The sequence below is a fragment of the Apis cerana genome, linkage group LG9 (genome assembly GCF_029169275.1).
Source record: "Apis cerana isolate GH-2021 linkage group LG9, AcerK_1.0, whole genome shotgun sequence".
Taxonomy (NCBI): domain Eukaryota; kingdom Metazoa; phylum Arthropoda; class Insecta; order Hymenoptera; family Apidae; genus Apis; species Apis cerana.
The window spans coordinates 10,539,152-10,559,086 of NC_083860.1; the positions used below are offsets into that span (position 1 = coordinate 10,539,152).

At 32.1% G+C, this 19,935-nt stretch overlaps 2 protein-coding genes across 15 annotated transcripts in view; one reads left to right on the forward strand and one right to left on the reverse strand.

Annotated features, from left to right (window-relative positions):
• Positions 1 to 17,020, reverse strand: part of LOC107997489 (longitudinals lacking protein) — a 103,727-nt gene extending 86,707 nt beyond the window's left edge. For 2 of the 13 annotated variants that reach the window (XM_062079547.1, XM_062079548.1), the window contains exons 1-6: positions 16,476 to 16,741; positions 15,193 to 15,392; positions 13,941 to 14,323; positions 13,621 to 13,864; positions 13,119 to 13,296; positions 10,687 to 10,827 (exon numbers count right to left, since the gene is read on the reverse strand). In XM_062079547.1, the coding sequence (XP_061935531.1) occupies positions 10,687 to 10,827; positions 13,119 to 13,296; positions 13,621 to 13,864; positions 13,941 to 14,323; positions 15,193 to 15,392; positions 16,476 to 16,503 (1,174 nt within the window). In that variant the 5' untranslated portion in view covers positions 16,504 to 16,741. Of the gene's footprint in view, positions 1 to 10,686; positions 10,828 to 13,118; positions 13,297 to 13,620; positions 13,865 to 13,940; positions 14,324 to 15,192; positions 15,393 to 16,475; positions 16,777 to 16,858 lie in introns of those variants that run through there. The other 11 variants (XM_062079550.1, XM_062079549.1, XM_062079546.1 and 8 more) reach the window with 11 other exon arrangements.
• Positions 17,021 to 17,942: 922 nt separating this feature from the next.
• The window catches only part of LOC107997492 (protein bric-a-brac 2), a 28,310-nt gene continuing 26,317 nt past the window's right edge, over positions 17,943 to 19,935 (forward strand). Inside the window, exon 1 of one of the 2 annotated variants that reach the window (XM_062079554.1) lies at positions 17,943 to 19,198. In XM_062079554.1, coding sequence (XP_061935538.1) covers positions 19,191 to 19,198 — 8 coding nt within the window. In that variant the 5' untranslated portion in view covers positions 17,943 to 19,190. The remainder of the gene's footprint in view (positions 19,199 to 19,935) is intronic. The other variant, XM_028666583.2, reaches the window with a different exon arrangement.

Here is a 19,935-nt window from a genome sequence, read left to right on the forward strand (position 1 = left end):
TAAAAATTGAATCATTTGGTATTTGAGAACGAAATCGAGAGCAATATAACGTTGCACCACAAGTGAATGCGAGATTAATGTTGAAAAGAAAGAATTTGAATCGCCTGACACATTTGAATAGATGGCACGAATGATAATTTTTCTTTAAAAGAAAAGATTATCCGTGAAATTTTATCCAAACAATGATATATGATATATATCGATAGGAGGGAGATCCATTGGGTTAAAAATAAAGAAAAAAAGAAGACGAATTAAAATGAAAACTATATCCTAGAAAACTGAAAAAAATAACGAATATTTCGAGCGAAGAGACGTAGAGATCGGGTATAAAAACCTCGGAACAATATCAACAATAAAAAGAAAAACGATAAAAATTGATATATAACATTGACCAAAAATGTTTACTAAAAATTTTAAATATTATTGCATTATGATAAAAATGATTGTTCGAAATTTTATTATTAATTCGTTTCGTCTCTTGTTCACGTAAAATTAGAGAAGAATCAACTGTAAGAATCAAATTTACACGAACAATCATTTTTACGAAAAATTATTATTATTATATTATTATTATTAAAATATATAGAAATATGTTGGAATACCTTGCGTGACGATACAACACGCAAGATAAAATACTTAACCCTTTTTTTTACATTTAACAAATTGCTTCCAAACATATCACGAACACTCTCTATAAACATTCTTCACAATCGTCAAATTTTTCGTTCACTTGGCATGGAATCTCAAAAACTCCAATTTTCTTGGAATTTTGAAAAAAAAAAAAGAAACCGAGCGTTTTTTGCTTCACTTTCGAAACGATTGGCGAACACTATACGGATGAAAGGGGGAAAAGTTTCACAAATTTTATAAATATTATGCATAAATGTCATAAATATTAATGCTGCATCGAAGTGGATGCGCAACATAAAATCAATTATTGTCACGACAAAAAGTTTGTGGTGACATTTGAACTTAGCTTATATACCATATACGTACATGAAAAACATATGTACGCTTATGCGTCAAAAAACAATTAAATTTTTTCTTAAAAAAGTAAATACATAATATTCAATATTCGATAATTATAAAATAATTCATTTCAAACTCGATAACACTGAAATATGAATTTGAATTACCGAAATATATAATCGACGTAAAATGTATGAAGATTAGAAATATTTTGTAAATAATATATACACATGAAATTGTCATATCATATAAAACAATGATCGATAGAAAAAAGTAATCTTAGAATACTAACAATTATAAGAATAAAACATTTAGATAACTCGAGCGATAAAAGCTTGGCTGCAAAAAGTAATAAAATGTATATAGAAGAAAAACATGTGACATATATATGTATATATGTGTATATATATATGGGAAAAAAACGAAACAATATATATCGAATACAATATAAATATTATAAATATTATAAATGTAAATCTAACTGCAGTTAGAACTTATTTTAATATTGAAAAGGAAAAAAATTACGAAGCCATACCACCTTTTACCTGACTGTTCCTTGATGAAGTAATAAGAAGAATCTTCTTATCGATATCAACACTGATATTTAATCGTACAAACACTAAGAAAAAACACGATAATAATTTGTTTTCGTATTCGTTTCTCGTAAAAAGATATCAAATTGGATATCTTTAGATAATCGAAATTGTGACCGTTCTTTAAAAACAACAGAAATAACTTATTTGATTAAAAGCAAATGAAGAAAAGTGTAGAGAATAGAATTTTCGAAATTTGTAAAAAAAAAATGGTGAACTGTAATTAGTCGTTTCTATTTCCAAAAATTTTCAAAATGGAAAATTTTCGAAAATAAAAACAAACAATGAAATTCTTCTTTTATCCGGAATCACTCAAGAACATCGGTTCTTAACCTCTTCTCGTAATGTTGAATGTAATAACACAATATATTGATGCACGTATATATCACAGATGACAAAAGTTGAAAATAAAAATCCGAGCAATCATCATAACTGCTCGAAAAAGCTATATGCAATTTATTATCGTTAGAATCACAAATAACAGATGAGAAATGCGATTTCTCACTAATTTCATTCATCATTGTGTAGAAGAGAAATCTAAAAAAAGATTTATTATTGTTAAATCGTTGAGCAAGATTATTCAATGCATCATGAAACATCAAAAAAACATGAAGATCATTTGAAAAATAAATTAAAATCATTACACATGTCGAAATGATATATGATCGGAAAAACGATCGTGAATAGCGAAAATGTTGCTACAGACCGTTTATAATATACAATTTTTCTTGGAAAAGACAATATAAGACTTGCATTGCGATACGATATATGGTAGAACATATGATATTGCACACAGGATCATAAAGCATCGCTATCGAATTATTGAACAATCTAATTTCCTTACCTATAAAATTATATTGATCAGGTAATCCGATAATAAATGTGACCCGTGTTTACAATAACAAAATAAAATGACGAAAGATCGGGTATTATAAAAATCATATACGTATATAAATTGAAATTATACGCAAGTGAAATGTATAACACTATATATACATATATATAACATATATATGTAAATGATATGTAACCATAAAATGCAAAAAATGCAAAAAATGCAGCAAATCTAGTAAGTACATAAATGCGCAGTGAAATGAATGAAATACTACCTCTTATATCGCTATAATAGCTGTATCATAATTTACCATATTTACCATCACATGGTAGATTCAGATTTTTCTTCAGCATGTTCTTTCTTCTTCTCTGTTATATTCGTTTCCAGAAATACACACACATACACGCACACACGCACACGATATGGCAAAATATAGTCAACTTATGAATCGACCAAATAATATCGACTCGTGTTGATCCAGAAAAATTTGCCATACACCGAATTCATGCATATTCCCATAACTAACAAGCCAAATATATGAAGTATTGCTTATTAGAATAAGGGAAAAAATAGCAATAAAATATAAAAATGCAAATATTGCAATAAAAATATTAAAAAACGAAGAATTTTCGTAGCAAAAAAGCATACGAAAATAGGAAATTCCACGTAAGCCGACCGATGCACAAATAAGTGCATCGATCGATTTTCTCTGTCCTTTTTTTTCTTCTTTTTCTTCTTTAGTATAATCACATGGTTAAAACTCGTCATCGCGATCGAGAAATCGCTCGACCGCGATCAACCAACTTTCTCTCGCATTTCGTCACTTCATATCTTCTTTATAATTTTTATTTAAATCTCTTCGAAAACAGCCTAAACACTTGGAAAGTAAAAACGGTAGCAAATAACGTACAAAATCGTGAAATCACATGGCATACGTAGAACGAAATTCGAATGCCATTTAAAATACAACACTATGAGCAGTATTAACAATTGTATACAAATATGTTCCCATACGCAATATAGATATATGATAATAGTACATATATCGAGTGGAAAACATTGTGTAATAGATGTATGTTTATATGTTACGTATATATGTATGTATGTGTGTATGTACGTGTGTATATACATGTAAACATACACGCGTATGTATCCCAATATGTATTTATATGTATATATGAACACATTCTTTTATATATATATATATTATATATATGCATATAAACACACAAAGATAAATATACGATATATGTATTCTTATGTACATACACATTATACATGCGCACATGTAAAATATGCATTTTAAATCGGGTTAATCAAATACTTGATGTTTATATGCGTTACGAACAAAGAAGCAAGTTATGTACACATGGGTTAGTTTAAAAAAAAACAAACAAAAAAATGTAATGGAATGTGTGCAAGCGTGTACGCCTCGTATTTGTATATCATAGAAAAATGGAAGGAAAGTATATATTCGTAAGATAAATACCACCACCGTTAAACATATATAAATATGTTTATATATGATATATATATATATATACTTACATATGTGTGTATATATATATATATACACAAATCATTACCTATGGGAAAAAGATTGATATATAGGCAAATCAATAAAATTTTTCACGCAACGAGTACGCATCACGCTCGCTCACTTCCGTAGAGTTAAAGAGACTTAATTACACTACCGAAGGAAGCGTAGGCATGCAAGACGAATTACGCAAAAAATGGCACAACGCAATGGATTGAGAACTATCGAGTGTACGCATACACGGATGGATAAAGAAAAAAGTACGTTGAATCACACATCGTATGTATGTAATGTGCGTGTACATGTACATGTATGCATGAACCTTATGCGTGTCTGCGAATGTACGTATACATACGTACATATGCATAAATAACACGCATCAGACATGCATGCGGACACACAAAACACGTACATAAACACACAGTACCGATACGCGTGGAAAAGATCGGACACGCGTGAAACGCGCATGCGCACGAACCATGTGACATCACGCGCATGTCAGGTCTTAATGCGGATACGTGCAGCGCCTATCACGCGTGCCACGACTACCAAAAGAACACGTGCTTTTTTTGTTTCAATTTTTAGATCGTTATGATGTTCACTAACCTACAGAGACTTGACAACGCGGAAAAACGCGTATATCGTATTCCAACACGAAGGAAAAACATATATCCCCATCGCCATGTTCACGAGACCTTCGTCTTCTTTATGAGAATAACTATAATTACATTCAAGATCCTTTCAAAAAGCCACGCGTTTCATATTACACGGAGAACGTGCAATAAGAAGACACGTCCGCCGATCGACGTATTGCCAATCAGTGCGCTTTCTGTGCTGTTAGAAATATGAAGTAAAGCGTCCCTCGTTTATACAATAACGCAATAGACAAAACAAAAACAATGAGATTAAAAAATAAGCGAGATATGCTTTAGAATCCCTTTATGTGCAAGTGAAGAAAAAAAAATAATACTGCTAATATTGTTGATTGCATAACGCCTTGTCCCCTAGTGAATCTTGTTAATCACGAGATATGATAAAAGAAGTTTTAATACACTCACGCATATGATTGGCTTTACGTCGTAAATAATAAAATCATACACGAGAGAACGCAGCCAATTCGACTTTGTCTCGTGCGCATCTTTGCCACGCGCGACGGATACGTGATTATATATACATAAATCTTAATCCCTTCTTTCGTCCGATTGTTTTTCCTTACACATTATTACCACATATTTGTGGTGAATTCTCTTATTTCTTAACAAAAAAAACACGTAAACGACTACAAATGGGTATCTTTCTTTTTCTTGAGGATACGAGGGTTGCATTTCGGCTTCAAGGGTAAAGATCAAAAACATGTTTACAATTTTGCCCGAAAAATTTGCTTCGATTATTTTCATGCTCGTGTCGTAAGAATTTTAAATTATATAAATTATAAAAAAAAAAACAATAAAAGAAGTACGAAGCTTAGATTATTCAGGCAATTATAAACGCGTATTTGCTCTATCCTTTCTACCGAAATATAAATATTTATTTCCACAACAACATTTACAGAAAGTTTTTCTACGCACTGCAAATAACGTGGCGCAACGCCGGCTCTATTTTTTTTATTTTTTTATCTTTTTACCTACGCACGCGTCAACGTGGAAAATAAAATACCACTGAGCTTAAAATGGTCAAATGTGGTACTACCTCCAATATATCATCAAAAATATGGAACACCAAAATGGACAAAAAGTACGCGTTACGTGACAGATCGTTAAATCGAATATCTCGATCAAATTAACTATAATTGCGTGCTATTTGGTTAGGATAGAATCGAATGCAATGACGGTGCAGAAAACACGTTCCGTGTTATGCGAAATTTATATCAAAATCCATTTGCGCCGTCTATACATGTCTTTCATGAAAACTAAGTCATTTTACTCATTTGCTTTATTATCACTTTCGTTCATACTTTCCTAAATATACTCCTTTTCTAATCTATTTTCTCTATTCTCCTCGCTCCTTCATGACCAGAATTCGGAATTTATTTCCATTCTGTACTCTAACCATGTATTTCTGTATATATATCGAATTACTACTTTTAAACTTGAATCGACTCAAAATAATCAATAGAAGTATTCTTTAAATGCAAAATGTTTCGAAAAAATAGTAATTTTTTGTATAAAAAGTTTACATTCTTTGAATGTGATTTTTTTTGTTCTATCTATGAAAGAAAATATTTTATATTTATGACATGCATTTCCAGAATCTTAATGTGATAAATCAAAATGGATGACCAAAGACCCGTACACGCTAGCAATTGCTTGGAATTTTTTATTGGAACTTTTATTGAAAAATCCTACGCAAAATCTAGATAATAATTTCCATTCAAGAAAAATATTAAACGGCGCAAACAGAAATCATTGAACATTGTTCAACACGGAACGTGTTAAGACGATAAAAAATGTGAAACTTGCATTTAACTAAAAAATTTTGTAAATTTTTTAATTCATCCGGCATGAACAATCGATTCAAGGTAACAAGTCTCTGACGACAAAAACAACAACCTTCCCCATCAATGCGAGCCCTCATATCAAAACTTCGATCTTAAAATGTGTGGAAAATGTGACATATTCGTAAACCATCTTCCATTCGAAAAAAAACAAATATAAAAATTGAATTGTAAGGACGATAATTTTCAAACTAAATAAAAACGAATAACAATATTTTCTCGAAATCAAGAACTAGCATTGACAGAGAGATCGCTCCTCTCTCTCCGAAGTTACCTTGTTTCCCACGTTGGATCACCATTTTGGCGATCATTTATCCTAATATAACTCTCCTTCGATAATGGAAAAAAGTAACGAGAAGAATATCGCGCCCGCGTGAAAATGCCCTTTTTATTTTATCTTAATTTTGTTTGTCAGAACTCGTTACCGCTAACCTAAATTCTAACTGGTCTCTCCAAAAGTATCTCATTCCTTTTCATCTCATACCACCATTAATAATTTTCCTGAAACAATTTATATCTGCAAAAAAAAAATTGAAACAGAGAACAACAACAAATATTTTCCTATCGTTAAAGATATACTCTATACGTTAATTTTCTCATTTCATAATGCCATATGCATCCGTGTCGCATCTATACCAAATAGCTTCGCGTTGCATCTGCCAACGACAGCTGCTAGAGCAGATGCATCCAACTCGAGAAAACAACAGCTGCACATATCTCTATCTCATTTTCCTGTTTTTCTTTCCTTCTTTCTTTTTTCTCTTCCTTTCTCTTTTCCATTTACGTACAATGAAAACGAATTACGTATAAAAAAAATATACTATTTGTATATAAGGATAATAATATAATAAAATATTACACTTAAAAATGATTATAGCAAATGTTTTTTTATCTCGCAATATACACGATTTGCAATATTAAATATAATTCAATGAACAACTATCCAATAACATTGATAAATTTTTCAACGCGTTATTAATTAAGAACGATCAACATCGATTATATCCAGAAAAATTTCATTGAGCTCAAGGCAAACTAGTATATCTTCATGAGAACCTAATGCGTACGTAATTAAATGAAACATTTAAAAGAGGCCACATAAATAATTTAAATACATCAAATCATATTTACTCAGTTTTGAGATATCAATATTTTTTTAAAAATATGAAGGTAAAATTCACTTTTTTTTTCAAAAAAATGATCTTATTTATTTTCTGATATCGAGTTTTGAAACGAATACAATGATTTATAATTGAAAATCGAATTCAAAATTAATTATAACGAAAAATAAATTATTTCAATAATTCATTCCTGATTATTGATATACTACTTCATTCATCTTAACAATATATTGAATTTCTATAATTAAAAATATAAATGAAAAATTGAGATAGAAATTCTTCTACAATTATTAAAAAATATTTTAATGAATATATAACAATTCATGTAGCAAGAACTTGTTGGATTAATTGGTTAAAAATAAAAATAAAGAAATATACGTTTTTATATTTTAACACCTGTAATTATTTAAGTAAGAAAAATTAATAAATATATATTATTCATTATTGCAATACTTCAAATATGCATTGATGCTCAAGATTATTTTTTAAACATTTTATTGGTAATAAATATATAACTTAGAAAATTATCGAAGTAATTCGATCAGCTTTATGAAATAATTTACTTTCTACTGTAATCGATCTTTGACGATCTTGAATGACCTTTAACTATAGATGATTGTATTCGCTTTAAAACGTTCTATCAGAAAATACATAAAACCATATCATACCATTTAAAAAACGAAGTTGACCTTCATATCTTCTGTACACTGCCACCTACAAAAAAAACTTATTTCAGATTATATTCCTCTTACAGTTAAATAAAATCTGGTCAAATATAGATATAAATATTTTTTCTACGATTTATTTTCGATCTTCTACTATATAGTCTATATTCTTATGAAACGCAAAGCTTCGATAATTTTCATATCATACACAACAATCGCACTAATTCCTAACTTCAACCATTTCAATAATCGTTTTTATTACTTTTTTTATTTATTATTTATTTATCTCTTATCTAAAATTTATACGAATCTAATTAGAAATTATCCATGTTATTTCTTCATTTCTTTCATTGCATAAATTAATTTGTTACAAAATTTGTGGCCATTTAGTCTTTTTGCATTTAATATAACTTCATGTTAAATATATAATTTCTCTCTATCAGCTTATATAGAACATTATTATTATTCATATTTCGTTCCATACACGTTCAATTAAATAAAATATATTTTCCTGCATCTATAAAAATTATACCTAAACTTTGAATTATAATTGTCTATAGAATTTTTACAAGAGAATTTTTTAATTCGATAAAATAAAAATAATATAAAAATCGTGCAACAAAAATTTAGTATTGCTCTTTCGTGTGATAACATTCAAAACATTTGATTCTGCAAAGGGGTATTCGACAGTATTCACACATATAACATGTATCCTTACGTTTTCCGTGTACTTTACAGACTCTGCATGATCTCTGGGGAAACTTTTTGGTTCCTGAACTTTGAATTTTTTGAAGACGATGCTGCTTCCAGTTCATGGAAAGTCTTTGTGGTGGGTCCTCATGAAGAACACGTCTCCTAGTACCTAATATTGAAGTTTGGATGACGTCTAACGTGTCGAAAGCAAAAACTTAATGAAAATGATTTATAAAATTATATAATACAACCGCTACAAATTTAATCAACGATATGATATGTATGTATGTATAAATATCATTTTAAATAAGAATAATTCTAATAAATAATATATTAGCAGAAATATATTTGTAGAATTTTAATATTAGAAATATATTTTGTTAATCACCATAAAGAAAAAAAACATCTAAAAGAGATACTTTGGAGAGACCCTGCCCTATCCACATCGAGTTCTACACATAATTCGCTGATATCTAAATCGTTGCACACTGAAACGTAATCGAATACGATTTTATGTAGAAAAATGAAAACGAAACTGAAATACCAGAAATAATTATTCTAAATCATATATTCTATTTCCAGAATCACGATACGCGACATTTGCATTTTCCGGGTTTCTTATCCTTATTGTTTCTTTTTCCTCTCTCTCTTTCCGGCATATACACCCCCCATATCTCTCTTAACCATCCAATATTTTTGGATTTATTCTGTCGTGTATATATATATATATATATGTATATGTATATATATATATATATATATATGTATATGTATATATATATATATATATATATTAACCATGATTACTAACGTGAAACTAAGCACAAAACCGAGTATATTATATATTATATACATGAAAGTATGCATACAAATAATGACTTTTTCCTTGATTAGACGCAAAATATGAAAGAAGCGAGGAGTTTCGTATTTCCTTTGGTCGGTGGTCATGACGGAGAGCTGCTCCGCACGGTCGACGTTTTCCTTGCAGAGGAGAGAGAGGTCATGCAATATCGCGTTGCGAGGCCAACGATACAGATTAGCCGCAGAAGAACACAAAAAGGGAAAGGAAGGAAAGTAACGTTATATAGTATATTTAATCAAGGTATCTTGCACCGTCGATCGATAATTCGTTAAGAGAAACGGAAAATAGAACGGGAAGATAAAATAATAAATCTTCATCGAAAAACATCGGCAAATCTTGTGTCAACCTCGTAACGTAATATCGCGATGAAAATAAAAAAGGTAGAAAAAAGATAGAAGGAACTTGGAAATTAACGAGAAGCTACATGCCCTGTTCAGGAAATGAAAAAGCTCTTTCAGAGACCGTGCTACTCTTGAACGTACCGGCTGCTAGGTTGAACCACGTTATTCAACAGTGAAAAGAAAATATAAGCCCTGTCACACCTGCGCAATAGGCTTTTCTCGTAATTGAACATTAGTTTAATAATCTTTCTCCATTCCTAAAAAATGAATTTTTTAACAAATCATTTTCAATGTCTCATTTCTAGATAAGGAAATTCAAAAATATATAAATAAATTTACAATTTGTAGAATTTTTAAGCATAAAATATATTTTCTCTTACTTATTCTCTTTCATTTAATCAATTATATAAACTTAGATACTTCAGTCTTTTCTTTTGCATCAATACGTAAATTTAAGTAAAAGAAAAAGGGAAAGAAAAAAGGGGAAAAAAAAAAAGAAAAAAAAATTTTGTCAAACACGAGTGCCTATTGTTACAGCGAGCAGGAGCAAATAAAAAATGATATGGATGAGCCTACCTTGAGAGTCGCGGTGGGCCTGGGCGGCCTCCTGGGCTGCAAGAAAGACTTCGTCTGTCGTTCCTGGAGCTCCTGCCACCGAGCCCACAACTCCTCCCGCATTACTTCGATCGCCGGTAACGTGCCATGCACCTATACCTGCTAATAAAACAAACAACAACTATACTCATAAAAATTTTCTTCCTAATACAGATGATACACACTGAGCACTTTCTATACGCAAACAAGACTTAAAATTAGATAATAATAATAAAAAAAAATAAATAAATATAAACGTCATATATAATTCCAATAAATTGTGCAATTTAATAAAAATCAACGAAATATTGTACTAGGAACAAAGGATTATACTTTATTATGTTTTTCGTTATATTCAAACAAGAACAAAGAAAATTCTTTGGATTTTGGAAGTAGTGTCCGAAGTAGTGAAATACAGGGTGATATAAATCATACATACCCTTTTACAAAATAAGTACACTCGGCAGTATCGCGTATAGTATTTAAATAACACAACACATCCCGAACCGAATAAGTCGGTTTTTTTTCTATTTTCGCGAGAAGTAACGTTTAGTAAATAACATCGAACATCTTACATTTTTATTACATCTGTGATCATTGCACACGCATACATACATGCGAAAACATACGTCCAATTTCTGGATATATTTTAAATATCTTTTTCTTAATTAAATATCTACGATAACACTTAGGACAAAGTAATACTGATCGTTTCCAAGCTACTTTACAGTCTGACATTTTGTACATTTCTTATCGTATCCTTAATCTTTCATAATGATGATTTTAATATAAACTTTAATAACTAATTTCAATAACAGAAATAACGTAGCTACAAAATATATTTATAATAAACAATTAACGACCTCACTATACTGCTTAGATACTATCAGTACCCTCAATATCTTTTCAACGAGACTCGGCTCTTGAATATTCTTTAGAAACTGATGAAACAAGGCTCGATTATACAAACTCATGTATATAAGTAGGTATTTGTAATTCTAATACGCATATATAACAATGAAAAAAATTAAGCGTGTGATACTTTTTATATAATGATAATTTAATACGTCAACTAAGAAATAAGAGATAAAATATTAAGTTTTGTATTTCACAATAAATATTTATCAATTAATTTAAAAAAAAATAATAGCATTTGAAAAACAGAACATTTTTAACATGCGTGATATAAATTTTTATATATCGGCTTCTCATGTAAATGTTTTCCAAAAAATTATCACAAATTTGAAAGACGCTTTTTCTGCATGCTTTTTTTCTTATTTGCGCTTTTTCTCTTCCTCTCTGTAAAGTTAAATTAAGAAAACTAAAATAAAATACAATGATCAATCGTGTATCACACTGTATTCTTACAGAGAGAAATATATATATATATTTATATGTATATTTTAAATCGTCACACGCAACAATGAAAATGTAAGAAAACAGAGCAGAAGAGAATGGCATAAATGGTTCTCAATCGGTTGATACCATATTATTATTCGCTGCCGAGTCTTGATATCATTGCATAAACTATACATGTAAAAGCATACACCACACTAAGGCTGCCTAGGCTGGATCAGGTTACTAGGTTGTTGTCTCCATCTCCTTCTGACGACGTTCAACTTTTTCAAATAGAATTGCAGGGTTGAGCGATTAATGCCATACATCTCTGATGCCTGAGTGGTGCTAACCCCCTGCTGTAATATTGCATCCAGGGACATTTTAACCGAGTCTAAACTATACTTTCTGCCCTGTTTTTTTTCCAGCGATTTAAGCAACGCGCCTACGTCAACATCTGGGCGTGGCCGCCTCATGTTCGGCCCTTTTTTACATTCGAGGAAATGGGACGCCCAGAGGGCACCGCCATCACCACCCACCAAATTCCCTCTCGACCGAGACCGCGCTCCCGCCCCCCCACCTGCAACGAGGAAACCCAAACTAGTGTCGGCCGAACATTACACGACCCGTTTTAACATTTAAGAAACAAAAAAACGAAACGTTCGCGTAATTATATTTGAAGTCACCAATGATTGAGTCCCTTCCTCTAATATAATTTTGCATTTTAAATTTAACAAACGTATTTTGCGAGATATGTAAATTTCCTATCCTTTTATTATATCAAACGGATTAGAAAATCGTGCTTCGATTCAAAGTTTCTCTGAATCGAAGTTTTACTACTGTGATATATATATATATATATATGCATATCGTCTGCACAATACGGTATGATTTCTCGTTTAATTTCGTATCGAGTGTACAAATGATTTACATATGTTCGACAATTGAGAATTCGCAACTTATGTACAAAATTTCAATTGATTCACATATCAAGTAAATTTATAAAAATACCCTGTATTTCGCTACTACGTTATAACAAAAGTTCAAATAAAATATAAGAAATAGTTCGTTCAACTTACCAGGATGTTGGGAGGGGTCGTGGGACGGTCCAGCTCTATTGTTATCCTGTTCCATTTCGTTCAGATCGTTCATATCGTCATCCAGCGTCAGATCTTCAACGCTTTCTTCTTGATCTTCTAAATATTCAGACTTTGGCTCGATGAGATTATCATTTGGCTCAGGTTTCTCCAAGGGCAACTATGAAAAAATATATATTTTATAGAAAAAAACATTTCTTTTATTTAAAAATAGTTACTTAAAAATTGACAACAGATAAAATTTTTTAAATATATTATTATTGTAATGACATTATTAAATATCATTACAATCGTGTATCGTACCGTTTCCACTCTATAAGATTAAATTAATATGACATCAAACAGCAGGATAAAGTACGATATCGTTATTCTACCAACGTAGCGAATGAAACAAGAGCATTACAACACAAGCTTCTATTAGACGTTGGTAAATGATTAACGTAATTAGACAAAATTTATTTTTATCAAATTTCATAAATCTCACCTGCAGCATTTCATCGGCAGGTTTCGTCAGCTGCGTCATTAAGGCTGACCTGCCAATGGAATCTGTAGGGTCTGCGTGTACTTTTTCATCTGCCACAGGTGCAATTCCAAGCGCAGGAACACTCATTTGTTGAGGCATATCGCTTGAATTCGACGCTTCGTGGTTTTCTATAGAATTATCATCGCCTATACTTTTTCGTCTAAATTTTTTTCTTTTCCTCGAAGTGGGACTTTGAGAACCTTCCCTGAGAAGAACAATAATTTTATTTCATATGAATAATCAGATATATGGATCATTTTCAAATGTTTCAATATTTTTACCTCGACGAGAGACCCTTAGGTATTTGGGGACTGGCCGAGTCTTCGGGCAGGTCCCCTACGGAACCTTGTGCCATACCCTGCCTAGGAACTTTGTTCTTTTCTATCGTGAGACCGGAAGACGATTGTGGAATGTCCATTTGAGATGTTGTTTGTGGAACTACTTTTTGTTGCCTAAAGTCCGTTTTACTACTACCACTTGTTCTACTTTCTGATAGACCTTTAATTTGCAATGATTCAGCGGCTTTAAGAAGTGCTGCCAGTTGGTCTTGGGAAATATTTACTTCCCCTCTGTACATATAGTCCATCATTGCTTTTAATTCTTTGAATTTTACATCTTTTAGAATGAACACCGGGTGTTTGTCGTAATGCTCACTCAGCAATCCCTATAACAAAAAATTAAATTCTCTAATATTTTCTATACAAATATTTACCAACTTTGCATCATAAAATTTTATTAATTTTTATGTGAAAATATCAAATTTAAAATATAAATATAATTATTTCAGAATTAACAGATAATAATAATAATCTACTTAATAAAAGTCATATACTATTAAATTATAATTTGAAATTAATATAAAGAATTGAAACATTAATCAATAGAATTGAATTTCCTAATTTGAATTTAAATCAATGATATTGCTGCTTCAAACCCCACCACCCACATCAGGGTAAAATCCCAGGGCAAGTGCCCTGGAAATCAGCCATCTTGCTTTCTCTGTATTGATTACCAGGAGGAACCAGGAGGGGGTTTGGGCTTTCAGTCCCCCTGCCTCTCTGGCTTCCACCCAGGCAACATTCAACAAGAGCAGCAGCCATCTTGTTTCAATTTGAGGTTTCCTCTCTTTTAGTTCGAATTCCAAAATTTATCATAATTCGAAATTTCAGTAATAAATAAAAATATTACATTAATAGAAATAAAATCAAAGTTTCAAATAATTTCATATGAGTTTTGTTCAATTTTTTGTACTATTTATCAATGCATAAATAATACACATTCAAAAATTAATGAAAAAGATAAAAACTTTTAGCAAAAATTCGATAATTAAATAATTAAATAATTTTAAATTTCAATTTAAAAAATATATAATAAAATATATACATCAAATATAATATGACGTAATTAAATTATGAATAATTATTAATAATTATAATTATATTATTAAAAATAACAATATAAATAGTAAATAATAATAATAAAATAATATTAATAATATTAATGAAATAATGAAATATTAAAACATACACTCACCTCGAAATAGGGGCTGCAAGCAGATAGCACTACTTTATGCGCTTTCAAGTATTTCCCCTCCGCGGCCAGCGTGCAGTCGACAAGCGTCCCGCTTTCGAGAAGCGTGTCGAAGTTTTGAATTAATGTACTCTGGTGATTATTCCATCTAAGGCAGAATTGCTGGTCGTCTTCCATTTTTTTCGGACTTCGTTCCCTCGTTACTGAATAAGCAAAAAAATATTCGTGGTAATGAACAGACCAGATCTGTTTGTCGTTCAAGATGATCGACTCTGTGCTTAATGCTATCTAACTATATTACGCCCAATTAACACGAACATCGAGGCCGGTAATTTGAAAATACAGGGCAGAGCTAATAATATCTATTATTCCGATTGATATGTGTAATCGCGATAAAAGCTCCGCGAGGAAGCACCAAAGCTTCCAAAATGGCCGTACGATGCAAGCGCGTCGGTCGAATTGGTGTTCTGGCCTTTTCCTTTGTGCGTGTCCTCATAACGGTAATGGACGATTTGGTGGGGATGATGCAGGAGGACGCGCAAGCACTACGCATGCGCAGCTGCGCCCGACCTGCGCATTTAAGTTGCGCACTAGTCGAGTGCCCCTGGAATTCAGGGACGTCTGCAGGATACTTAGTACCCTAATGATATTATATTAAATTTAAAAACAAAACCGTAATTTGTCAATTATGTTTAAAAAAAAAAATTATAAAAATCACAATAAAATATTCGATCTAAAAAATTATAAGTAAATAAAAAAATTAAAGATCGTAATAATTTATAAATGTGAAAACAATTCTATATTATATAAGGATATTTTGATATCCTAGTATTTTTTAAATAATACACATTTGTATTTTTATCATATTTTTAACTGTCATATAATATTATTATGTACAATATTTAATTATCACTAAAACTGCACATAAAGTTTTATACTATCATTGAAGAATTACGTTAAAGTTTATGACACGGATTAAAAGGTAAAAGTAACATAATTTACGTCATCGAGCTTTACATCACTGACGCGCAATAAAATGTAAAATCGATTCCTTGCTTCACATGCGCACCGCATAAAACTAGTACTGGAGGGGGGTACAATGCAAGACATACGCGCTTGAAGATTAATATGAAATAAAGCGAAGTGCATTCACCACTGCTTACAGACGATTGCGTAATCTATTTATATTGTTATCTCGTATTGAATGTTACGTCAGATGGTGTCGAGCAACGTGTGAAACAAAAACAAATTGACTACAGATAATTTTTTCAAACATATTTACTAACCGGCGAAAAAGAACGATGCACTTTCCATACACCGCCCCTAGAAACTACGAAAGGAGAGGAAACGTGGATCACAATATGGCCGTCCGCGAGATCGCGCCCAGACAAAATGGCGATAGAAATGAAGTTCGCAAAGAAAAAGATTTGAAATTTATTTTTAATATTACATTTTCCCGTTAAAGCATCGTCTGGACGAGAATATTAAAATCGCAAACACTTGCTTTATTGGGAAGTTTTTTCAAACAATAATTAAAAAAAATATATAAGTTTTCTTAGAAGTACAGAGGATCCGCCCGCGCCATGTCACCCTACCTTAGGATTTTCCCGAATTTTCTCCAAATTTTAAAGAATATAACAAATGATTAACTATTTGTTGTAACACTCACCTAATATGGACTATAAAACAATCTAATATCACAGGATGGGTGAAAAATGAAAAAAAAACTGCGTAAACGTCCGAGCTCGGCGTGCGCCTCGAGCGCTGCCCTTTTCAACAATGGCGCAGCCGAATGCCTAACTCGTTGTATGCCGGCCGTCAGAGAGCGCAAGCTTCCCCGGAAGAGGGAACGAGAGAAGGAAAAACGAAAGAAACTATTGAGCATGCGCTCTGGTCTCAAAAGTTATGATGATCTTCATCGTGATTGGAAATTATTGCTAGAGGACGCTAACCGACAACATTTGTATTTTTTCCATTTTCATGTAATAATTTATATGAATATTGAATGTGTGACATAAAATTAATACTATCAAAGAAAAAAAGATTATAAGTTCAAATTTCGTTCTTATAAAAATTTTTATTTTTTAAAAACAAAATTCATTTAAAAAATATCTAATCCAACAATATAACAAAAAAAGCAAGGAAATTAAAATAAACAATACAAATCATAGTTTATAAGAATCCATATTTTATAATTTATGTATATTAATAATTTTACTATTCAAATGCAAAGTGATAAAATACGTATTTATAAGTTGTGTATTCAAAAAAGAAACTGGTCGATAAAATGTAAGACCATTGACTTTAAAATTTGAATTAGAACATTTTTTGAATACATTCAATTATAATAATTCATTCGTCGTAAGAAAAAAGGGTAACATATGAATAATTAAAATTCAATAATTGATAATAAAAATGTATAAAATGTCTTGTACGTCATTACCGGTCCTGGGCCGCAACCTAGCACGCGTACATAATGGCCGACTTTACAGACATGGTCAAAGCAAAATGGCGAGAAGTGTTCAAAAATGTTTGAAAAATGAAAATAGATATACTTTAAAAAGTGATAAATTCATGCAAATTTTGAAATAAACATTTCATTTAAAACATTTCAAATGCCATACTTTCGTAGAAGGATTAAGTATTTATGATGTATCTGCATCTTATCCATTGATTTAACGGGACAACCTGATTTTTCATGAACTTTTCACAACGACAATGAAATTCGAAACACAATACACAAATCGACAAATATATATAAATTACTCACCTATATTGGCACAATCTAAATATCACAAGAGGAAAACTTGGGAAAACTACACGTCCTGTCCTCAGCGTACACTATCCGAGCGCCGTGGCTTCTTTTTACGCAATGGCCGAACTGCTACGCGTTAACGATCGACCCGCTCTGCGAAGGGATAACCGGGATGCTCGGAAACAGTGTGGTTCTTGTGGGGAGACGCGGCGCAGAAAATTGAACTTGACGTTGTGCGCATCAAGGTACGAATAGTGGGGTAAAGAGAACGGCCGGTTAACACAGGGCCGTCAAAAGATTTTCAGAACCTAGTGACTTTACTTTCATAAAAGAACGATGAATATAAGGAAGGAAAATTATTGGTAAATTTCTATTTATCAAACAATAAATTTATAAATATATAATTAATGGCGAAATTTTCTATGCGTAGTACATAATAAATTCGTAGAATGACAGTGATTTCTGTTTTATTCCATGTGATTTAAAGTTGCCCTGTATCAATTGTTTCCAACGATATACATACATGTTACAGTTTGGCGGAAAATTCAAATTTTTTATCAGATGTACAATTTTTCAATTATTTATCAAAAATATTGAATAAAGAAATTTTAAAGTTGTAAAGAAGAAAGTTGATACAATCCTGATTTTTGCCGGTTCAACATTATGGCAATTCGTAGCGGTGGAAGGGATTCGCATGGACGTAGTGGGGAAGAAGGCAGATTTCCGTTCAGGGGCGCGTTTACGGCGTAGCGCAGCCGGCGGGAGAGGCGAAAGGCGACGCGGGAGAAGTGGAAAGCCGGGAAGAGAGAGCCGACGAAGGGAAGAATCGGGGTCCACAACAAAATCGCTTAATCGCTTTGCGCCACCGTCCGCAACGGAACACGGGTCGTCCGCCGCCATCACGGTGCCCCCTAGTGTGCATTTATGTCTTTCTCTTTTTCCGTCTCTCTCCGTGATTCGCTACGCCACTTCGTGCCGCGACGTTTTCACGGGCAAACCGAGAGTGACAACTGCCAGTCGTCGGCGCAGTACGTGCTTTACGCGACGACTGACAATTGTCCTTGTGTCATCGCGTGAACACACGTTTTGTGAAAAATCCTTTATAAGACATCTTATTGCGCGTAGTCGTGTATACCAAGTGTCATAACTATAGTAAAAGTGAGTGTCTTCTGCGAACCTTGGCACAGAGTTGCCAAACATCAGCCAAAGTTTAACTCCAGTGGTGATTTTATTCGAGGGTCAGGTCATGGTAAGGTAAGTGCAATGATAAATTTGTACACTACGATTGTTCACCCCGTGAATCATCGATATCATTACATCATGATTCTTAATCATTTCTTTGTTCAACAACGAGTATATTAAATCTACTTATTGTTACATTGACACGTCTTAAACAGAATCTTAGATATACACAATAGTAATAGATGAAAAATATATCAATAAACGAATGTTTGAGCAATAATTATTTTAAGGCTTCGATGTGAAAATACTGTCAATCTTTCACAAGCGATATTTTGTACCGCGTTTACGCGTGCTTGTCTTGTATTGTTTTGACTTTCGACCGTTTCGTCTATAGTTCCGCACAGCTGGTCAGTCGCGTGTGCGTACTCGTATAGATGTGCGTGACAATGATCCACGACATTTAACGACCTGTCGCATTCGGAAAGACAAATTAAACGTCCCTCCACGCGCGCCTCGTGGCTTCTCACCATGAGGATTTGGAACAGTTGCCGCGTGCACGTTCGAATCGCTGTCGTCGATTACGGTAGGTCACGTGCACGATAACTGTCCAATAATCAGCGATTACGTATGCGCAGGAAACACTTATTTAATGTTTGCGCGTATAGTATAGCTGTATACGAAGAAAAACATGACTAGCATCTTGTCTTGGCGCAAAATTATTCGTAATACGCAAATCATATAACAAAGATTTTAGAAAATTTGTTTTTTTTTTTTTTTTAAATTCTATCTTTCGCAAAGCATCAAGTATA